The 16,250-nt window shown below is 45.5% G+C and overlaps 1 protein-coding gene across 1 annotated transcript in view; it reads right to left on the minus strand.

Annotated features, from left to right (window-relative positions):
* Positions 1-16,250, minus strand: part of LOC124141266 (structural maintenance of chromosomes protein 2-like) — a 41,758-nt gene that overhangs the window by 4,430 nt on the left and 21,078 nt on the right. The window contains exons 12-20 of the mRNA XM_048400214.1: positions 11,368-11,486; positions 9,993-10,131; positions 9,062-9,208; positions 8,107-8,311; positions 6,721-6,856; positions 5,681-5,805; positions 4,478-4,671; positions 3,524-3,667; positions 554-748 (exon numbers count right to left, since the gene is read on the minus strand). Of these exons, the coding sequence (XP_048256171.1) occupies positions 554-748; positions 3,524-3,667; positions 4,478-4,671; positions 5,681-5,805; positions 6,721-6,856; positions 8,107-8,311; positions 9,062-9,208; positions 9,993-10,131; positions 11,368-11,486 (1,404 nt within the window). The remainder of the gene's footprint in view (positions 1-553; positions 749-3,523; positions 3,668-4,477; positions 4,672-5,680; positions 5,806-6,720; positions 6,857-8,106; positions 8,312-9,061; positions 9,209-9,992; positions 10,132-11,367; positions 11,487-16,250) is intronic.

Here is a 16,250-nt window from a genome sequence, read left to right on the forward strand (position 1 = left end):
TTTTGGACAGAGAACTATGAAACGGGATACAAGAGGCGCTTGTATTCCCTTCTCTAAGATGTTTGTTTGTTTGTTGTGTAATGCTGCAATATTTCAGCTATTAGGGGACAGTCTGTAAATAAATGAGTCTGGACCAGACAACCTAGCAACATCATGAGCATCAATCTTTGCCACTGGGAGATGATGACATGCCTCAACCAAGTCAGGAAGCCTAACCAACCGATCCTGTTAGTTGCCTCTTACAATAAACATGGTTTGCTGAAGACCATTTCTAAGCCATATCTATACAGGATACTCTACAATGCCTTAGACTGGCAGCTTAAATCAACCTCATTGCAGAAATCCTTAAGGTATTCATCAACATGGTCAACTTTAAGTAAGGAGAGTTCAAAAGTAATGTGATGTTGATAAATTGACCAACAAAATATTTTCTTTGCCATTTTTTTTACATAAATACCAAATACCTATACAAATAACTCAAATCAAACTTGTAAAAAGAATCCCAATCATGGTGAGAGTTTCTAATCATCAACATCTGGTACCAGTAACTCACCTGCTTCACAGCATCTCGGGAGTCTTTCTGGTGTTTGGTAATCTTGTGTTCCATCTCCTGGATCTTGAGCTGAGCGCTGTTGTTCTCCTTCTGCAGGTCCCTCTGAGCTGCCACCATGCTGTTGATGTCCTTGTTGCGCGACTTGAGCAGCTCCTTCTGCTGGTTCACCTCTCCCTGGGCCTCTTTCACTGCAGCCTGCACACACAGGGGAGACAGGGGGTCAGAGCATGGGCCCTCTAGCATGTCAATCCACTATACACACAGGGGGTCACAACATGGGCCCTCTAACATGTCAATATACCATACACACAGGGGAGACGGGGGTCAGAGCATAGGCCCTCTAGCATGTCAATCCACTACACACAAGGGAGACAGGGGGTCAGAGTATGGGCCCTCTAGCATGTCAATCCACTATACACACAGGGGGTCACAACATGGGCCCTCTAACATGTCAATATACCATACACACAGGGGAGACGGGGGTCAGAGCATAGGCCCTCTAGCATGTCAATCCACTACACACAAGGGAGACAGGGGGTCAGAGTATAGGCCCTCTAGCATGTCAATCCACTATACACACAGGGGGTCACAACATGGGCTCTCTAACATGTCAATCTTCTACGCACAGGGGAGACAGGGGGTCAGAGCATGGACCCTTTAGCATGTCAATCCACTATACACACACGGGCCACAGTATGGACCCTTTAGCATGTCCATCCACTATACACACACGGGCCACAGCATGGACCCTTTAGCATGTCAATCCACTATACACACACGGGCCACAGCACGGACCCTTTAGCATATCAATCCACTATACACACACGGGTCACAACATGGACCCTTTAGCATATCAATACACTATACACACACACGGGTCACAGCATGGACCCTTTAGCATGTCAATCCACTATACACACACGGGCCACAGCATGGACCCTTTAGCATGTCCATCCACTATACACACACGGGCCACAGCATGGACCCTTTAGCATATCAATCCACTATACACACACGGGCCACAGCATGGACCCTTTAGCATGTCAATACACTATACACACACGGGCCACAGCATGGACCCTTTAGCATGTCCATCCACTATACACACACGGGCCACAACATGGACCCTCTAGCATGTCAATACACTATACACACACAGGTCCCAACATGGTCAGAGCACACAGTCACTGGAGGCTGTGGCTTGAATCATTACAAAATGTAACTACACAGCATAGTGGCTGTACGTATTCATTGGTGATGGAAGAACATGGTGCATACAAGCCTGAGCAAATGAGTGAGTGCGTGAGTGAGTTGGGTCACTGCTTTGAACATAATGCCAGTTCATCACAGCGTGTCAGCTTAATGTAAGAGGAAAGCCTGAGGTGATGCTGGATTTACCACTTTGGTCAAACCCATGAGCACAGGTATGTAGCTGACAAACCTAGAAACATAATCAGGTGAACCCAGATTTGAAAATCCAATTATAGGTTCTAGCATGTCCAAGAGATGAATCTCTGCACAGCAAATTGTGGCACCTTAGATGACTGGGCTACCCGTGCCCCAATACAATCCTGTGCAGTATTGACAATGCACAATAGAGACATATCTACATTATTATTGGAGTTTGAAATTAAGCCTGAAAGTCACTATTTCCAAACCCTGAAATGGTTCCCTGATGTGATGCAATGAGAATCATACTACACTATAGTCCAGTTTTCAATTTAATTCAGTATTGGTGCAAACACATCCCCATATATCACAATAAGTGATTTGAAACAAAGATCAGCTTTGATGATTCGAAATTAAGTAGACAAGTACCAATTTCCTTACTGAATATGTTTGTTTAGCATGAGTAGAACCAGGTCACTGGCCACACTGGTGTGAGTAAAGGAGAAAATGCACATTTGTCTCACAAACAAGATAATAATTCACCATAAGGAAATAAAAACAAGGTGTCAACATAATTGTATTAATTGTCATATAAGAAGCTTTGTTTGTTGTTTAATGCCGCACTCAGCAATATTCCAGTTATATGACGGCAGTCTGTAAATAATCGAGTCTAGACCAGACAATCCAGTGATTAATATCATTAGCATCGATCCACGCAATTGGGATAGATGACATGCATCAACCAAGTCAGTGAGCCTGACCACCTGATCCTGTTAGCCACCTCTTACGACAAGCAAAGTTGCCTTTTACGGCAGGCATGGGTTGCTGAAGACCTATTCTTCCCCCAAATAAGAAGCATGTTGTCAGTTGTTGGTCTGCTGTTGTGGAATATGTAAAATTCAAAATACTTTAGCAAAAACAAAATAATAGAGCAAGGGCACTGTAGCTCACCTGTATATGTAGTCAACAGTTAAAAATGTCAGCAAAAACAAACACTTTCAGCATGGATATTTAAATATTTTACTTTACAAAATGGATGAGTAATGGCGGCCATATTGAAAATCAGATTAGAACCTTTTGAGCAAATTCAGTTGTCACCTCTGGTGGGGACAAGCATGTGAAGCTTCAGCTTCAATGGTCCAGTGGTTTTCGAGAAGATCTTTACGAAGGACAAACAGGTCACAACATGCCCACTTGACTTTCAGCATGTTCAGTCAGGTGAGTTAAAAATGAGTCCTATTTCAGCCTATTCAAAAATAGGATAGGTACTTTTTTCTTCTTTGAAAAGTATTTGAAAGCATTTCATTGTATTTGTGATAGAAAACGTATGATGTCCGAAAACCTATGATCCGACGATATTGTGTCATGATTAATAGTTAAGGGGTTTAGGATGCTGAATGCTCTGATCTAAACAGGACAATCGGGAAAAATTATAATATTTTTTGGAGAATTTTTTAAACATCTTTGATTATATATATTTACCATGTTTGCGAGGAAGATGATTTTTCCCCGAGGACTACTGTCATTTTGGGTAACCAAAATTTTCTATTTGGGCTTTTCCCAGTTTGTAGCATTTCCTACCTTTGTCTCCTGCAGCTTCTCCTGCAGCTGTTTCACCTGCTCATCCAGATCGGCAGTGTTGGTGTCCACAGACTTCAGCTGTTCCTCGTAGTTGACGATCTCCTTCCGCAACTCCTCCGCCTCCAGCTTGATGCTGTCCACCTCCTACACATACACCAATCACTTTGTATTGTGTTCAGTGGATCATGAGGGACAAATTGTAGGAACACCAGAACGTGGAACAAGGAGTCAGTATTATGTCACTTCAGTCTTATTAAAAATTCCATATGAACATCAAAATGTGTCATTTACTTAAGAATTGACATCAATAGTTGTTTTTTTGGCATTTATGGAGGCATTAACATTAAAATCATTGTGCAAAATGTGTAAGTTCACTTAACTTCACAGGCTGGATATTTGATCATTAACACACATAAAATGTAGACAACAGTAAAATACTACTGATATCATTCAGAGCAATATTGCAACACAAACACCGCCCATTTTATTATCAGCATATAAGGTAAAAGTAGTCTGTTAGTGGGTGTCCTCTTTCTTTGAGGGTCATGGAAACAAACGCAAAAGTTATTTGCTTGGTTAGCCAATCAAATCCCACAGAATCACTTGCAGTTTATATATACACGTATGAATGTTAGTTTTGAGGTCATATGACTGGACTAGTTCAGCGCCAAAGATGCACGTTTTGCAAATTTCACATTAAACAATTATTTACTGTAGGTGTTCATAAAAGCATAGGGGTCTGGGGACTTTAGATGGTGAGTGAGTGAGTGAGGTTTTACGCCGCTTTTAGCAATATTCCAACAATATCACGGCGGGGGACACCAGAAATGGGCTTCACACATTGTACCCACGTCAGGAATCAAACCCGGGTCTTCGGCGTGACAAGCTTTAACCACATGTTTCCCTGACCGCCCACTTTAGATGGTGACAGAGGTTGGTCCGACTATAACCTACCACCAGCTTCTCCTTGGTCTTCTTGCTGGACTCCTGCATCTTCTTCTTGAGCTTGTTGACACTGTCCTCCGCCTCCTTCATCTCCTTCTCCCGGATGGCCTTGGCATTCTTGATCTTGTCCTGGAGATCCTTCACCTTCTTGGCAGCTTTATTCTGCGTCTCCTCCGCTTTCTTCAGGATCCCCTCCTGCTCCTCTGTAACACCAAATCTCGCAAGTGGATTCAAGGAAAACATGATGCAAAGCACAATAGGGAGTCAGTGCTGCATCATCATCTTCTTTGTTTGTTGTTTAACGCCCCACTCAGCAATATTCGAGCTATATGACGGGTGGTCAGTACATAATCAAGTCTGGACCAGACAATCCAGTGATTGATGTTATGAGCATCAATCCACGTAATTGGGATACAATGACATGCATCAACGAAGTCAGCGAGCCTGACCACCCGATCCCGTTAGTCGCCTCTTACGGCAAGCAATGGGACAGGCACATTAATCCTAGATAGTTGGAAGAAATACTGCATATCCCTTCAAACTATCTAGGTGTCTTGTTAGAAACTAACAGTTTTAGACCTCTAGTCCTTATAATATAACATATAGCAAAACCCTTCAAAAGGGCAAATTTCTAAAAGTCCTTATGATACCTTAACTATTGGGCAGTTTGGCAAGGACTATAGGACTAGTGCAAATTTCTAAGACTGTGCAGTGCAGTTTGTGGGTTCAATCCTAGATTCACCTCGGTTGTGATGCTTGGACTGCCAGTACTATATACCTGTGCCCTGGGTTTCATCAAACATCTCACCTTTCATTTGTTTGGGCTTTCCTTCAACATCTAAATGCTGTGACATAAGTGAAATATTCTTCAATATGGTATGAATTCACAGACTTAGCACTATGACTGTAAACGCTACAATTCAGTTACAAAAGAGTTACTGAGTTTGGTTTAATATTGCTTTGAACAGTATTTCAGTTATACAGCTGTGTGTCAGCTTGATGTGGGAGGAAAGCCCAAAGGGATGCTGGGCTTTGGCGTATGCCAATGATCGAACCAATGATCATAGGATTCTGGCATGTCAAAGGGAAGGAACTCTACGCAACAAATCACAGCACCAAAACATCCGCCGCCAGTGCCACTGAGTTATAACAAGACAAATGTAATGACCTGGTTTTCTTAAGAGCAATGTCAACAGTGTATAGCCTTCTTACCAATGGAGTTGTTGAGACTGCTGATCTCCTCCAGCTGCTGGTGATGGGTGCTCTGTTCTAGCCGGGCCTTCACAAGCTCTGACTCATGGTTCTTCAACTCATACTGCTGTTTCAGTTGGGTGAACCTAGACAGGAGGGCAATCCATTACTGACAGTGATCATCAGGACATTTTAACTATTGAGTGGGTGAGTGAGTTGGGTTTAACGCCGCTTTTAACAGTATTCCAGTTATATCGCGGCGTGTCAGCTTAATGTGGGAGGAAAGCCCAAAGTGATGCAGGTCTCAGACGTTTACCACTTCGGTGAAACCCACGAGCACGGGTATGGTGCTGACAAACCTAGGAACATAATCGGGGCGAACCGGGATTCGAACCCACAATCATAGGTTTCTGGTGTGCCCAAGGGACGCATCTCTGCACAGCGAATTGTGGCGCCTTAGACGACTGGGCCACCCATGCCCCCTTTTAACTATTGCAAAAAAGTAGCAGGTTGTGGAGTTTGAAAGAAGAGTCATCAGAAGATGACAAGAGACACCACCTCAGCCCCTGGCTAATACATGTTACAAGTTTGGATGGAAGCTCTTTCATGGTTTTCAAGTTATGCTCTGGAAACGAAATACAATGGACAGAGAGACAGAGTCAGACAGACCAGATGATGACAATATCCCCCGCATTATATGTTGGGGGAATACTGAAATTCTAATTTGCATGATGTGAGTCTTTTTAAAGCAGTACTTATTAGTTATATATCAGGACCAGTTTCACTTTAATACTTGTATTAAATATAATAGAAGTGAAGCATGGCATCAGTGGTAACTATCAGGCAATCACAATGATATACCACTAATTGTTTAGGAGAAAAGTAGAACACAATGTCAGTTTCACATCAGCGAGTTTAAGTCCTTTAAGTTTTGCCTCTTTTTAGCACTGATACAGCCTTAGCCGACAAATCTTGAGTTCATAAGTTGTAATTTCAAGTAATTGAACGCAGATTGTATGCTCGACATTGGTATTACTCCATGCAAGCCATGCTGTTCTTACTTCTCGGAGGTGGACTTGATGGCAGCCAGCTCCTTCTCCACCTTCTGCAGCTGGTCTCTCTTGGCGTGCAGCTGCTCATCCACCTCCAGCACCTCCTGCAGCTTCTCCAGGATGGAGCTGGTCTGTGCGCGGGCACCTGGGGAAGCACAGGGAACCCAGATTCAAGCTCTTCGCATCGTCAACACTCCAAAGGTTTGTATACACTATGTTCCTACATCACCTGTAGCTACATACAGCATAGTAATACCACTTGTCTATTTCTAGTAAGCTAATGAAAGGAGCCCCAAGTCATGCAAAAGGTTGGTTTGGTTGTTTTACGCAGCACTCAGCAATATTCCAGCTATATGACGGCGGTCTGTGTAAATAATCGAGTCCAGACAATCCAGTGATTGATATAATGAGCATTGATTCATGCAATTGGGATCGATGACATGCAACAACCAAGTCAGCGAGTCTGACCACCCAATCCCATTAGTCGACTCTTACGACAAGCATGTCATGGAATAGGGGATATATTAAGGATTCAAAGTTGTCAAAGAATAAACATTGCTGTTTGTGTATTGTAAGCACTTGCTGCCTTCCCCCTTGCTTGATACAGGCCTTTGCTTGATTCATTGGTTAAATATATGGACTACTCTGCATAGCGGCCATATGTATTCACTGGCGATGAAGGAATCTAGTGTACAAACCCATGAAGTATTTATGATGAACACTTTAGGACTGTCAAAGGATTTCAGTTACCTTTTAAACAACATACAGACAATTCCAAAGCAAGCAATCTTCAATGTTGTGGCATACATTTAGGAATTGTTTAGTCCTTAGAACCCTGAGCTCTCACAGAACAAATGAAATATTAGTCTGAGTTATTTGACAACATTCAGTCTCAAGAGTCACATACCATAAATACACATAAATCATGTCGACAATTTCATGTTTAGGTTAATCAGTGAATAAAATAACAAAAATTAGTACAAATTCAAGCCAAGATGACAGGTAAATAATTTGAAATGACAGCCAACAGGTTCAGAAGAGAGTGCCATTTCCTCAAACAAAACATCCAGTTGAACTGTTTGTTTGTTGTTTAATGCCGCACTCAGCAATATTCCAGCTATATGACGGCGGTCTGTAAAAAAATCAAGTCTGGACCAGACAATCCAGTGATTGACATCATGAGTATTGATCCACGCAGTTGGGATCGATGACATGCATCAACCAAGTCAGCGAGCCTGACCACCCGATCCCGTTAGTCGCCTCTTAAGACAAGCATAGTCGCCTCTTAAGACAAGCATAGTCGCCTTTTACGGCAAGTATGGGTTGCTGAAGACCTATTCTACCCCGGAATCTTCACGGGTCTCCAGTTGAACTGTCAGCCGGTGTCTATCATACCTCCAGTCAGGGTACCAGCAGGGTCAAACGAGTCTCCCTCAAGTGTGACCGACTTCTTCATCACTTTCTCGTCAAATGTCACCTTCTTGGCTGTATTCATGTCCTCACACACAAAGGCCGAGCCGAACACATACTGCATGGCTGCCTCCAGGTCCTTCTGATAGCCGATCAGAGACAGGGCTGTGTTCACATTGTCTTTGCCAACCTGAAATACAGCATGAAACTCACTGATCATTGAGGAACCATGGTACAAACACTATTTCTTACAATCTCTTTACCAGAAGAAATTGGGGACCAACTATGAAGAATTCTTTTTTTTTAAAACTAAAATAATAGGCCGCAGGTGCTACCACAAAGAATTGTTCACGGTTTGGTTTGTTGCTTAACGCCGCACTCAGCTATATTCCAGCTATATGACGGCGCTAAATAATCGAGTCTGGAACAGAGAATCCAGTGATTGACATCATGAGCATCGATCCATGCATTTGGGATACTCTGACATGCATCAACCAAGTCAGTTAGCCTGACCACCTGATCCCGATAGTCGCCTCGTATGACAAGGAAATTCGCTTTTTACGGCAAGCATGGGTTGCTGAAGACCTATTCTACCCCGGATCTCCACGGGTTGCTGAAGACCTATTCTACCCCGGATCTCCACGGGTTGCTGAAGACCTATTCTACCCAGGATCTCCATGGGTTGAACTGTTCACTGGACATACAGGATGTACTTTAGTGGTACTTCCCAAATAGTAGGGCTCCTCTATGCAGTGAAAAACTGTATATCTTCAACAACAATATTCAGGCCCAGCTCTATAATATCCCTTAAATGCTTTTATTTAAAGTGCATTTCCTTCAATCTTGACTATATTTCTCCACTATAAAATTAATTAATGTCTGCCAAAATTTAGGAAAACATAGGAAAACTTTAAAAAAGGAAACAGGATGTGTCTTTTACCAGGTCCTGTGCTCTCTTGACTGTAGCATTATCAATGCTACGTGCGGAGATCTTGTTGAGAGGGATGATCGTGTACCGCCGTCGTAGCTCCCCCTTCTGTAGCAGCTTCTTGCCTGTCACCTCCGTGTCCACCACTACATTGTACAGCTGCAACACAATAGGCTGTTATCTATCTGAACTTCCTCAGTCTCATCTCCCTTCTACACAGGCGGAATGCTTTGGGGGAGAAGAATGCTGATCACATATTACAATTCATCATCTTCATACATCTCATCACAACAGAGTTTGACATGTGCAAATTGTGTAGCAACCCTGGAGATGTTAGCTGTTTCTGCTTGTGGTGTAAACATGGTTAGCAAATCAATTAACTTGAGAGCAACAGTCTGTAATTTTACTAATTTCTAATCATTCGTCTGAAGCCTACGTCTAGTAACATTCTGTTCAATCAAGTAAGCATTGAAACTGTAAGCTCAGCAGATAATTGACCATAGGATGACACAAAAATCTACCCACAGCGAAGCAAAGAGACAGTTTTGGGCTAGTAGACACTTTGGTCAGACTGCAAAAATATGTTACTTTTATTGGTGGGGATCCTAAAAATATATATAGAAAACCACAGGGCAAAGTTTGTTTGTTTGATGTTTCACGCTGCACTCAGCAATATTCCAGCAGTATGACGCGGTCTGTAAATAATCTAGTTTGGACCAGACAATCCAGTGATTGATATCATGAGCATCGATCCACGCAATTGGGATACGATGACATGCATCAACGAAGTCAGCGAACCTGAACACGCGATCACGTTAGTCGCCTCTTAAGACAAGCAAAGTCACCTTTTACATAAGCATAGGTTGCTGAAGACCTTTTCTACCCCGGATCTTCACGGGTCTTAGGCCAAAGTAACACATGCATCGGTCCTGTCAGCACTCACTCTTGACCCAGCAGCAACCTCCAGGGCTGTGGCAGTGCGCACTTCCTTCACCTTCACCAGCTTACACACCAAGCCGTGCACCTTGGAACGGTTAAAGTTCTTCTCGGGATCAGTATACTGGAAGTTGAGCTGTGGAAATCTGGAAATAAAACAGCAAATTACAGATCACACTTTTCATTCAGTTTAAAAAAGAAGCCAGATTAACCTTAACCAATTTCTAATCTTTAGAAATAAGTCATGCAAGTTTTCCATTTCCAGGTCTAACAATTCTACAAGTCTGTGTAAACAGTTTTTTTTTTTTGTATGACATATATTCCAGTAGATTTGTATTTAGGAAGTCAGCTTTTAATTAAGGGATAAAAAGATAATCATTTTGATACATGGTTAGATACCCTCCCTCAATCTATGCCAGATATAAGGGTCTCAAGACTTGTTAAAGCACCTAACTTTGCGATGGACCAGTTGCTGTCTTGCAATAACCTACACACGTCTGTTATCTGGCCTGTACAGATGTCATGATGTTTCTTTGTTATTTAACGCCGCATTCAGCAATACTATATAACGGCGGTCTGTAAATAATTGAGTCTGGACCAGACAATCCAGTGATTGACATCATGAGCAACAATCCACACAATTGGGATATGATCACCTGCATCAACCAAGTCAGCGAGCTTGACCACTCGATCCCGTTAGTCGCCTCTTACAACAAGCATTGTCACCTTTTACAGAAAGCATAGGTTGCCGAAGACCTATTCTACCCCAGATCTTCACGGGTTTAGTAGTTATGAGAGTTAATCTCTACTGATAAACTTTATTTTGATTTCATGTGTCTCCACGCCTGGATTTAAGTATATGCACATTATCTGGTCAGCAGGTTGATACTAGTCAAAAATTTGACTCCTCAGATGAAATCCTTTCTTCTGTCAGACAATGGTTTCTGAAAATAATTCTCAACATTGATTTTTGAACTCAAAATGTGACTTTGAAAAATTAACTGCTACATTTTATACACTTTTAAAAACAACCAACTAATACATTTTTACTATTACACCAATATTTTCAAAAGTATTGTATCACCATGATCACAATACATAACACAGTGTATTCTTCCAGACCTACTAGTGAGTGAGTGAGTATGGTTTTACGCCGCTTTTAGCAATATCCCAGCAATATCATGGCGGGGGACACCAGAAATGGGCTTCACACATTGAACCCATGTCGGGAATCGAACCCAGGTCTTCAGCGTGACAGGCGAACGATTTAACCACTAGGCTACCCGACCGCCCCTTCAGACCTACTAACATGACTAAACACAGCTAAATCTTTATGTCAGAGCATCCTGGCGCTTGTTCAAGTATGCGAGTCAAGTCCTTACCTTGCTTCCAGCGTCTCCACCCTGTCCTGCAGTTTTTGGACATCCTGACTGAGACTTCTCCTCTCCCCGAGCAGTTTCTCATCACGACCCTCCTCAAATCCCAATTTCTTCATCTCAGCCTAAACATGCACACAGTCAACAACCTATTGATTAATATCTTACCTCAACAACAGCTGACATCAATCATAAACGTGGAGCCAAATGATTTAGCCATTTCCCCCAGCATAACCATATAATACGGAATACCAGAAATAGGCATAACACATTGTACCCAATTTACCATCAACACACTTTTCTCATAGTAACAAATACAATTCATATTCACTGAAAAGAAAGAACATGAAGAAAGGAAAATGTAATTTCTAAATTCTAATAACCATTTTTTTCTTGTTTATTCCATGAAAAAGTAAGGAATACCATTATAAATTTTTACAAACCTGTAGAGGTTATGAATTCTCTGATGAAATCCTCCTTGGGGCACTTATTGCATTTTCCTGGCTCAAGAAAATCTACATGACATAGTTGTAACCATTTTCCTTAATAAAAATTGTTACCACACAAAAAACTTTGTTTTTGTATGATATACGTCCACCCTTATGGTGCCTCACCCTCCACGGCGCGTCACGCCAAGGGAAGCAACTCTCACCCAAATCACTTTCCATATGTCTAATGCTGACGGAATGTGGGGAGGCGGGTGGCCGTGCCCCAAGGAGGATTTCATCAGAGAATTCATAACCTCTACAGGTTTGTAAAATTCTCTTTCAGATTAAATCCTCCTTGGGGCACTTATTGCATCAAGATAGACTCCTAAAGATAATCTAGGAAGTGGCATCCGTCAGCAACAAGCGTGCATAAAATACATCGTATTTTGATTATTTCAATGAATAAACAAGAGTTCAATAAATGGAACCAACCTTATCGTGAGGCACCACCGTCGAAAGGCGGGGGCTGGAGACAGGGCGTTATCGACCATACACAATGAAAAGAGCCATTCTTTGTGGCTCATCATATCGAGAACTCGAGACACACACACCCCCCACCCCACCCACTTTTTTGAACAAGTGATATTGGGGGCACAGATCACGAGAGACTATAAACCCGCACAGAGCTAGGCCAGAGGGTCCCCGTAATCGAAGGAGTGCATGTGCAATTACGATGATTATCGACTAGTAATGGCTGGTATTGTATCGACCGTAGAAGATAAAATCCGGACCGTTACTGAGCAGTGTTATAACCGGTCCGGGCGGTCTAAAATCTCGAAGGCTCAATCGGCTAGAGATGTAGTACTTTGCCCAGTTCGGAGAACTGACTGACCAAACCGAGCACGCTCGCTTGAGTGTTTGTCGAGTTGGTAATGTTTGATGAACGTGCTCGGCTGGCTCCAAATAGCCGCGGAGCAGATCTCCTCAATGGGCAGAGCCGCAGCATACGCTTGTGTCGTAGCCACTGCTCTAACCGAATGAGCCTTCAACTTGGTAGGGGGGTCCCTGCCTTGAAGCGTGTACGCCGTACATATAGTAGAGACTATCCACCGCGAGATAGTTTGTTTGCTCGCAGGTGAGCCAGCCTTCCTACCGCCATAACAGCAAAATAGTTGATTATCCTTACGGATACCCTTAGTTCTGCTGATATAGGACTTAAGGGTCCTGCGGACATCCAATACATGAGCATGTCTTGTAGTGGTCCCCGACGAGGAAGGCTGTGAAAGAGCAGGTAGCTCAATAGGAGCCGTCACGTGGAAGGCGTGTGCGACCTTAGGACGGTAAGAGTCCGGCAGGCGAATACTGACCCTGTCCCGGTGAAAGACAGTTAGTTCGGGATCGGCTGACATTGCGTGAATGTCGCCTACCCGTCTGCCGGACGTTACCGCCACAAGGAACGCCGTCTTCCAGCTCAACAGCTGAAGAGAGAGAGACGACAGATCCCGAAAAGAAGGACCGGACAGCCAATCAAGAACGATTGACAATTCCCAAGGGGGACTGATCCGCCGGACAGGCGGTCGGATCCTGTCCACACCTGCTAAAAAACGCTGCACTAATGGGTGCGCACCCAAAAGTGCCCCGTCGACGGGGACGTGAAAGGCAGCGATAGCTGTAGAGTACCCCCGGACTGTCGATGCGGCCAGGCCGACATCTAGTCGCGACTGGAGGAACTCAAGTACGGCTACGAGATCTGCAGAAAAGGGATCTGCAATCCTTCTATCGACACACCAGCGCGCATAGCAGGCCCATCTATCCTCGTACTGAACGTTTGTCGAATCCCTCCGCGAAGCCAGTATTGTGTCTGCAACTCGTGCAGGAATACCGCTCTCCTGGAGGCGATTCCGGACAGTGGCCAAGCCACCCACTGAATCCTGGGATTCGGGTGGAGGGCCTCGTTCTGGGATAGGAGGTCCGGTCGTAAAGGTAATAGAACAGGAGGCTGAGCCAGAAACCTGAGTATGACTGGAAACCAACTCTGCGCCGACCAAAGGGGTGCCAGGAGCACAAGTAGTCGCGCAGGCTGAGTGGCTAGCTGAGACAGGACCTTGGAAATCAGAGGTACTGGGGGGAATGCCCACAGTATTCTGTCCGTCCAATCTAGCTGGAAGGCGTCCGGTGCCACCGACCTCGGGTCGGGGACTCGGGAGCAGAACGTTGGTGTCTGGTGATTCACCCCAGACGCAAACAGATCCACCTGGAACGACCCGTATAACTGGGAGATAATCCCGAATATCCCCGGGTCGAGCCTCCACTCGTGAGGAGCGAGGATCCGGCGAGACAGAGCGTCCGCACGGACGTTGTCTACCCCCGGGAGATAAACAGGTAGCACCCTGATAACGTGTGAGTCGCACCATAGGAGGAACTGCCACGTCTCTTGGAGAAGCGACGGAGACACCGTTCCCCCCTGCTTCCGGATGTAAGTCATCGCCGTTTGGTTGTCCATCTCTAGACGCACCACTTGGCCACGAAGCAGATCCAGGAAGCGTTGGAACACCAACCTGACCGCTCTCAGTTCTAGCACATTGATATGCAGTTTGATCTCCTGCTGGGACCATAGTCCCGAGGCAGTGTGATCGTTCAGAACGCCTCCCCAGCCGGAGAGTGACGCGTCTGTTTGAACTGTGAGAGACGGCACGGGAGTGTCGAGGGGGAGCCCCCGGGACAGATTCCCGACCTCGGTCCACCACTGAAGGTGTGCATTGAGCCACTGCGGAGTCTCGAGAACAGTCTCGAGATCTTCCGAGTTCACCCAAAGTCGACGGAGCGCTTGTTGAATGGGTCTCATTCTCAAGCGCGCCCGCCAAACCACATCCACTGTCGCCGCCATGTTGCCCAGTAACTGGAGCCATGTACGAGCAGTGTGACTGGCGGACAGAAGGAACTGGGAAGTAACACTTCTGACCTTGGTAATGCGATCTTGTGACAGAGATACAAGTCCGCTCACCGTGTTGAAATTCGCCCCTAGGAAGACTAGATTCTGAGTAGGGCTCAGATCTGACTTCTTGAGATTGACTATCCACCCTAGAGTGATCAGAATATCTATCACTTGTTGTGTAGCTATCTGACTCAGGGATTGTGATAGAGCTCTTAGTAACCCGTCGTCGAGGTATGGATGGCAGAACCGACCTTTTGACCTGGCCACTTGGGCGGGAATCAACATCAGCTTGGTGAACACCCTCGAGGCCGTAGCGATCCCGAATGGTAGAACCCTGAACTGATAACACCTCCCGTCGAAAGAAAACCTGAGGTATTTCTTGAACTCGGGGTGTATGGGTACGTGGAGATAGGCGTCTTTTAGGTCTATTGACGTTAGCCATTCTCCGGTCTCGACAGCTGAGATCACCGAGCGCAGTGTCTCCATCCTGAAGGACGGTACCTCTATAAGTTTGTTCAGCCTTCTCAGATTGAGAATAGGCCTGAACCCTCCGTCTTTTTTGGTGACTAGGAAATATGTCGAGTAGAAGCCCTCGCTTTCCTGTCCCACGGGAACCGGTTCGATCGCAGCCTTCATAAGAAGTGCGTCGACCTCGGCACGGAGGAATTCCGCCCTCTCCAGGGTAGCAGGCACCGGAGTGTGCTTTATCCCGGAGAAGGGGGGCGGATGATGTTTCCACCGAGGCAAATGGCCATCCCTTAGAGTGGACAGGGTCCAGGGATTGGATGTGACTGTCTCCCATTCCTGCAGGAATAGAGCCAGTCGGCCGCCTACGGGGACATCCGGCTTGAGGCAGCAGACCCCGGCTGTCGGCAGTTCGAAAACATGCGACCGTGGGTCCGCCCGGGGCGCTTCGGGCGCTAATGGGAACCCGATGGGTTCCCGGCCCCGCGAAAAGGCTGCTGGCCTCGACCAGCTGCCCTGCCCCGGCCCCTGCCTCTCTTGCTCCTCCCGGCGCCCTTACCTGAAGGAAGCGGCTGCTTCCAAGCAGGTGCAGACTTCTGACCCGGCGCGTCAGCGTAGGAGGAAGCAAGTGGAGAGGTCCGCTTACGCGGTTTAACGCATGGTACCTCCAACAAGGCCTTAGAATCCTTGATGGAGGCATACAACTGTGCGGCCTCTCGGACCACCTGCTGAGCCCCAGGGAAGAGGGTGGCACCCATCTTATAAGGCAAAGCAAGTAGATCCTGGCGTGTGGAAGCCGAGTATTTGGATACCGACATCCACAGCCTGCGCATGCCCATGACTGCGCACATCATCTGCGAGGCACAGCTACGAATAGCGTCCCTCGCAAGATGACTATGTACCTCCGTCAGTTGCGCGGCCAACTCCGAAGAGTCGGCCGGCCCCTCTCCCGCTAACTCCCTCTGTACGGCCGACAGATAAGCGGAGTGTACGGACACCCGGAGCTGCTGACATGCGTTACGATATTGCTCCTCGAAGCAAACGTAAGCAGCCTTCAGCTC

Source organism: Haliotis rufescens, unplaced genomic scaffold (assembly GCF_023055435.1).
Source record: "Haliotis rufescens isolate VD_foot unplaced genomic scaffold, xgHalRufe1.0.p SCAF_2, whole genome shotgun sequence".
Lineage (NCBI taxonomy): Eukaryota > Metazoa > Mollusca > Gastropoda > Lepetellida > Haliotidae > Haliotis > Haliotis rufescens.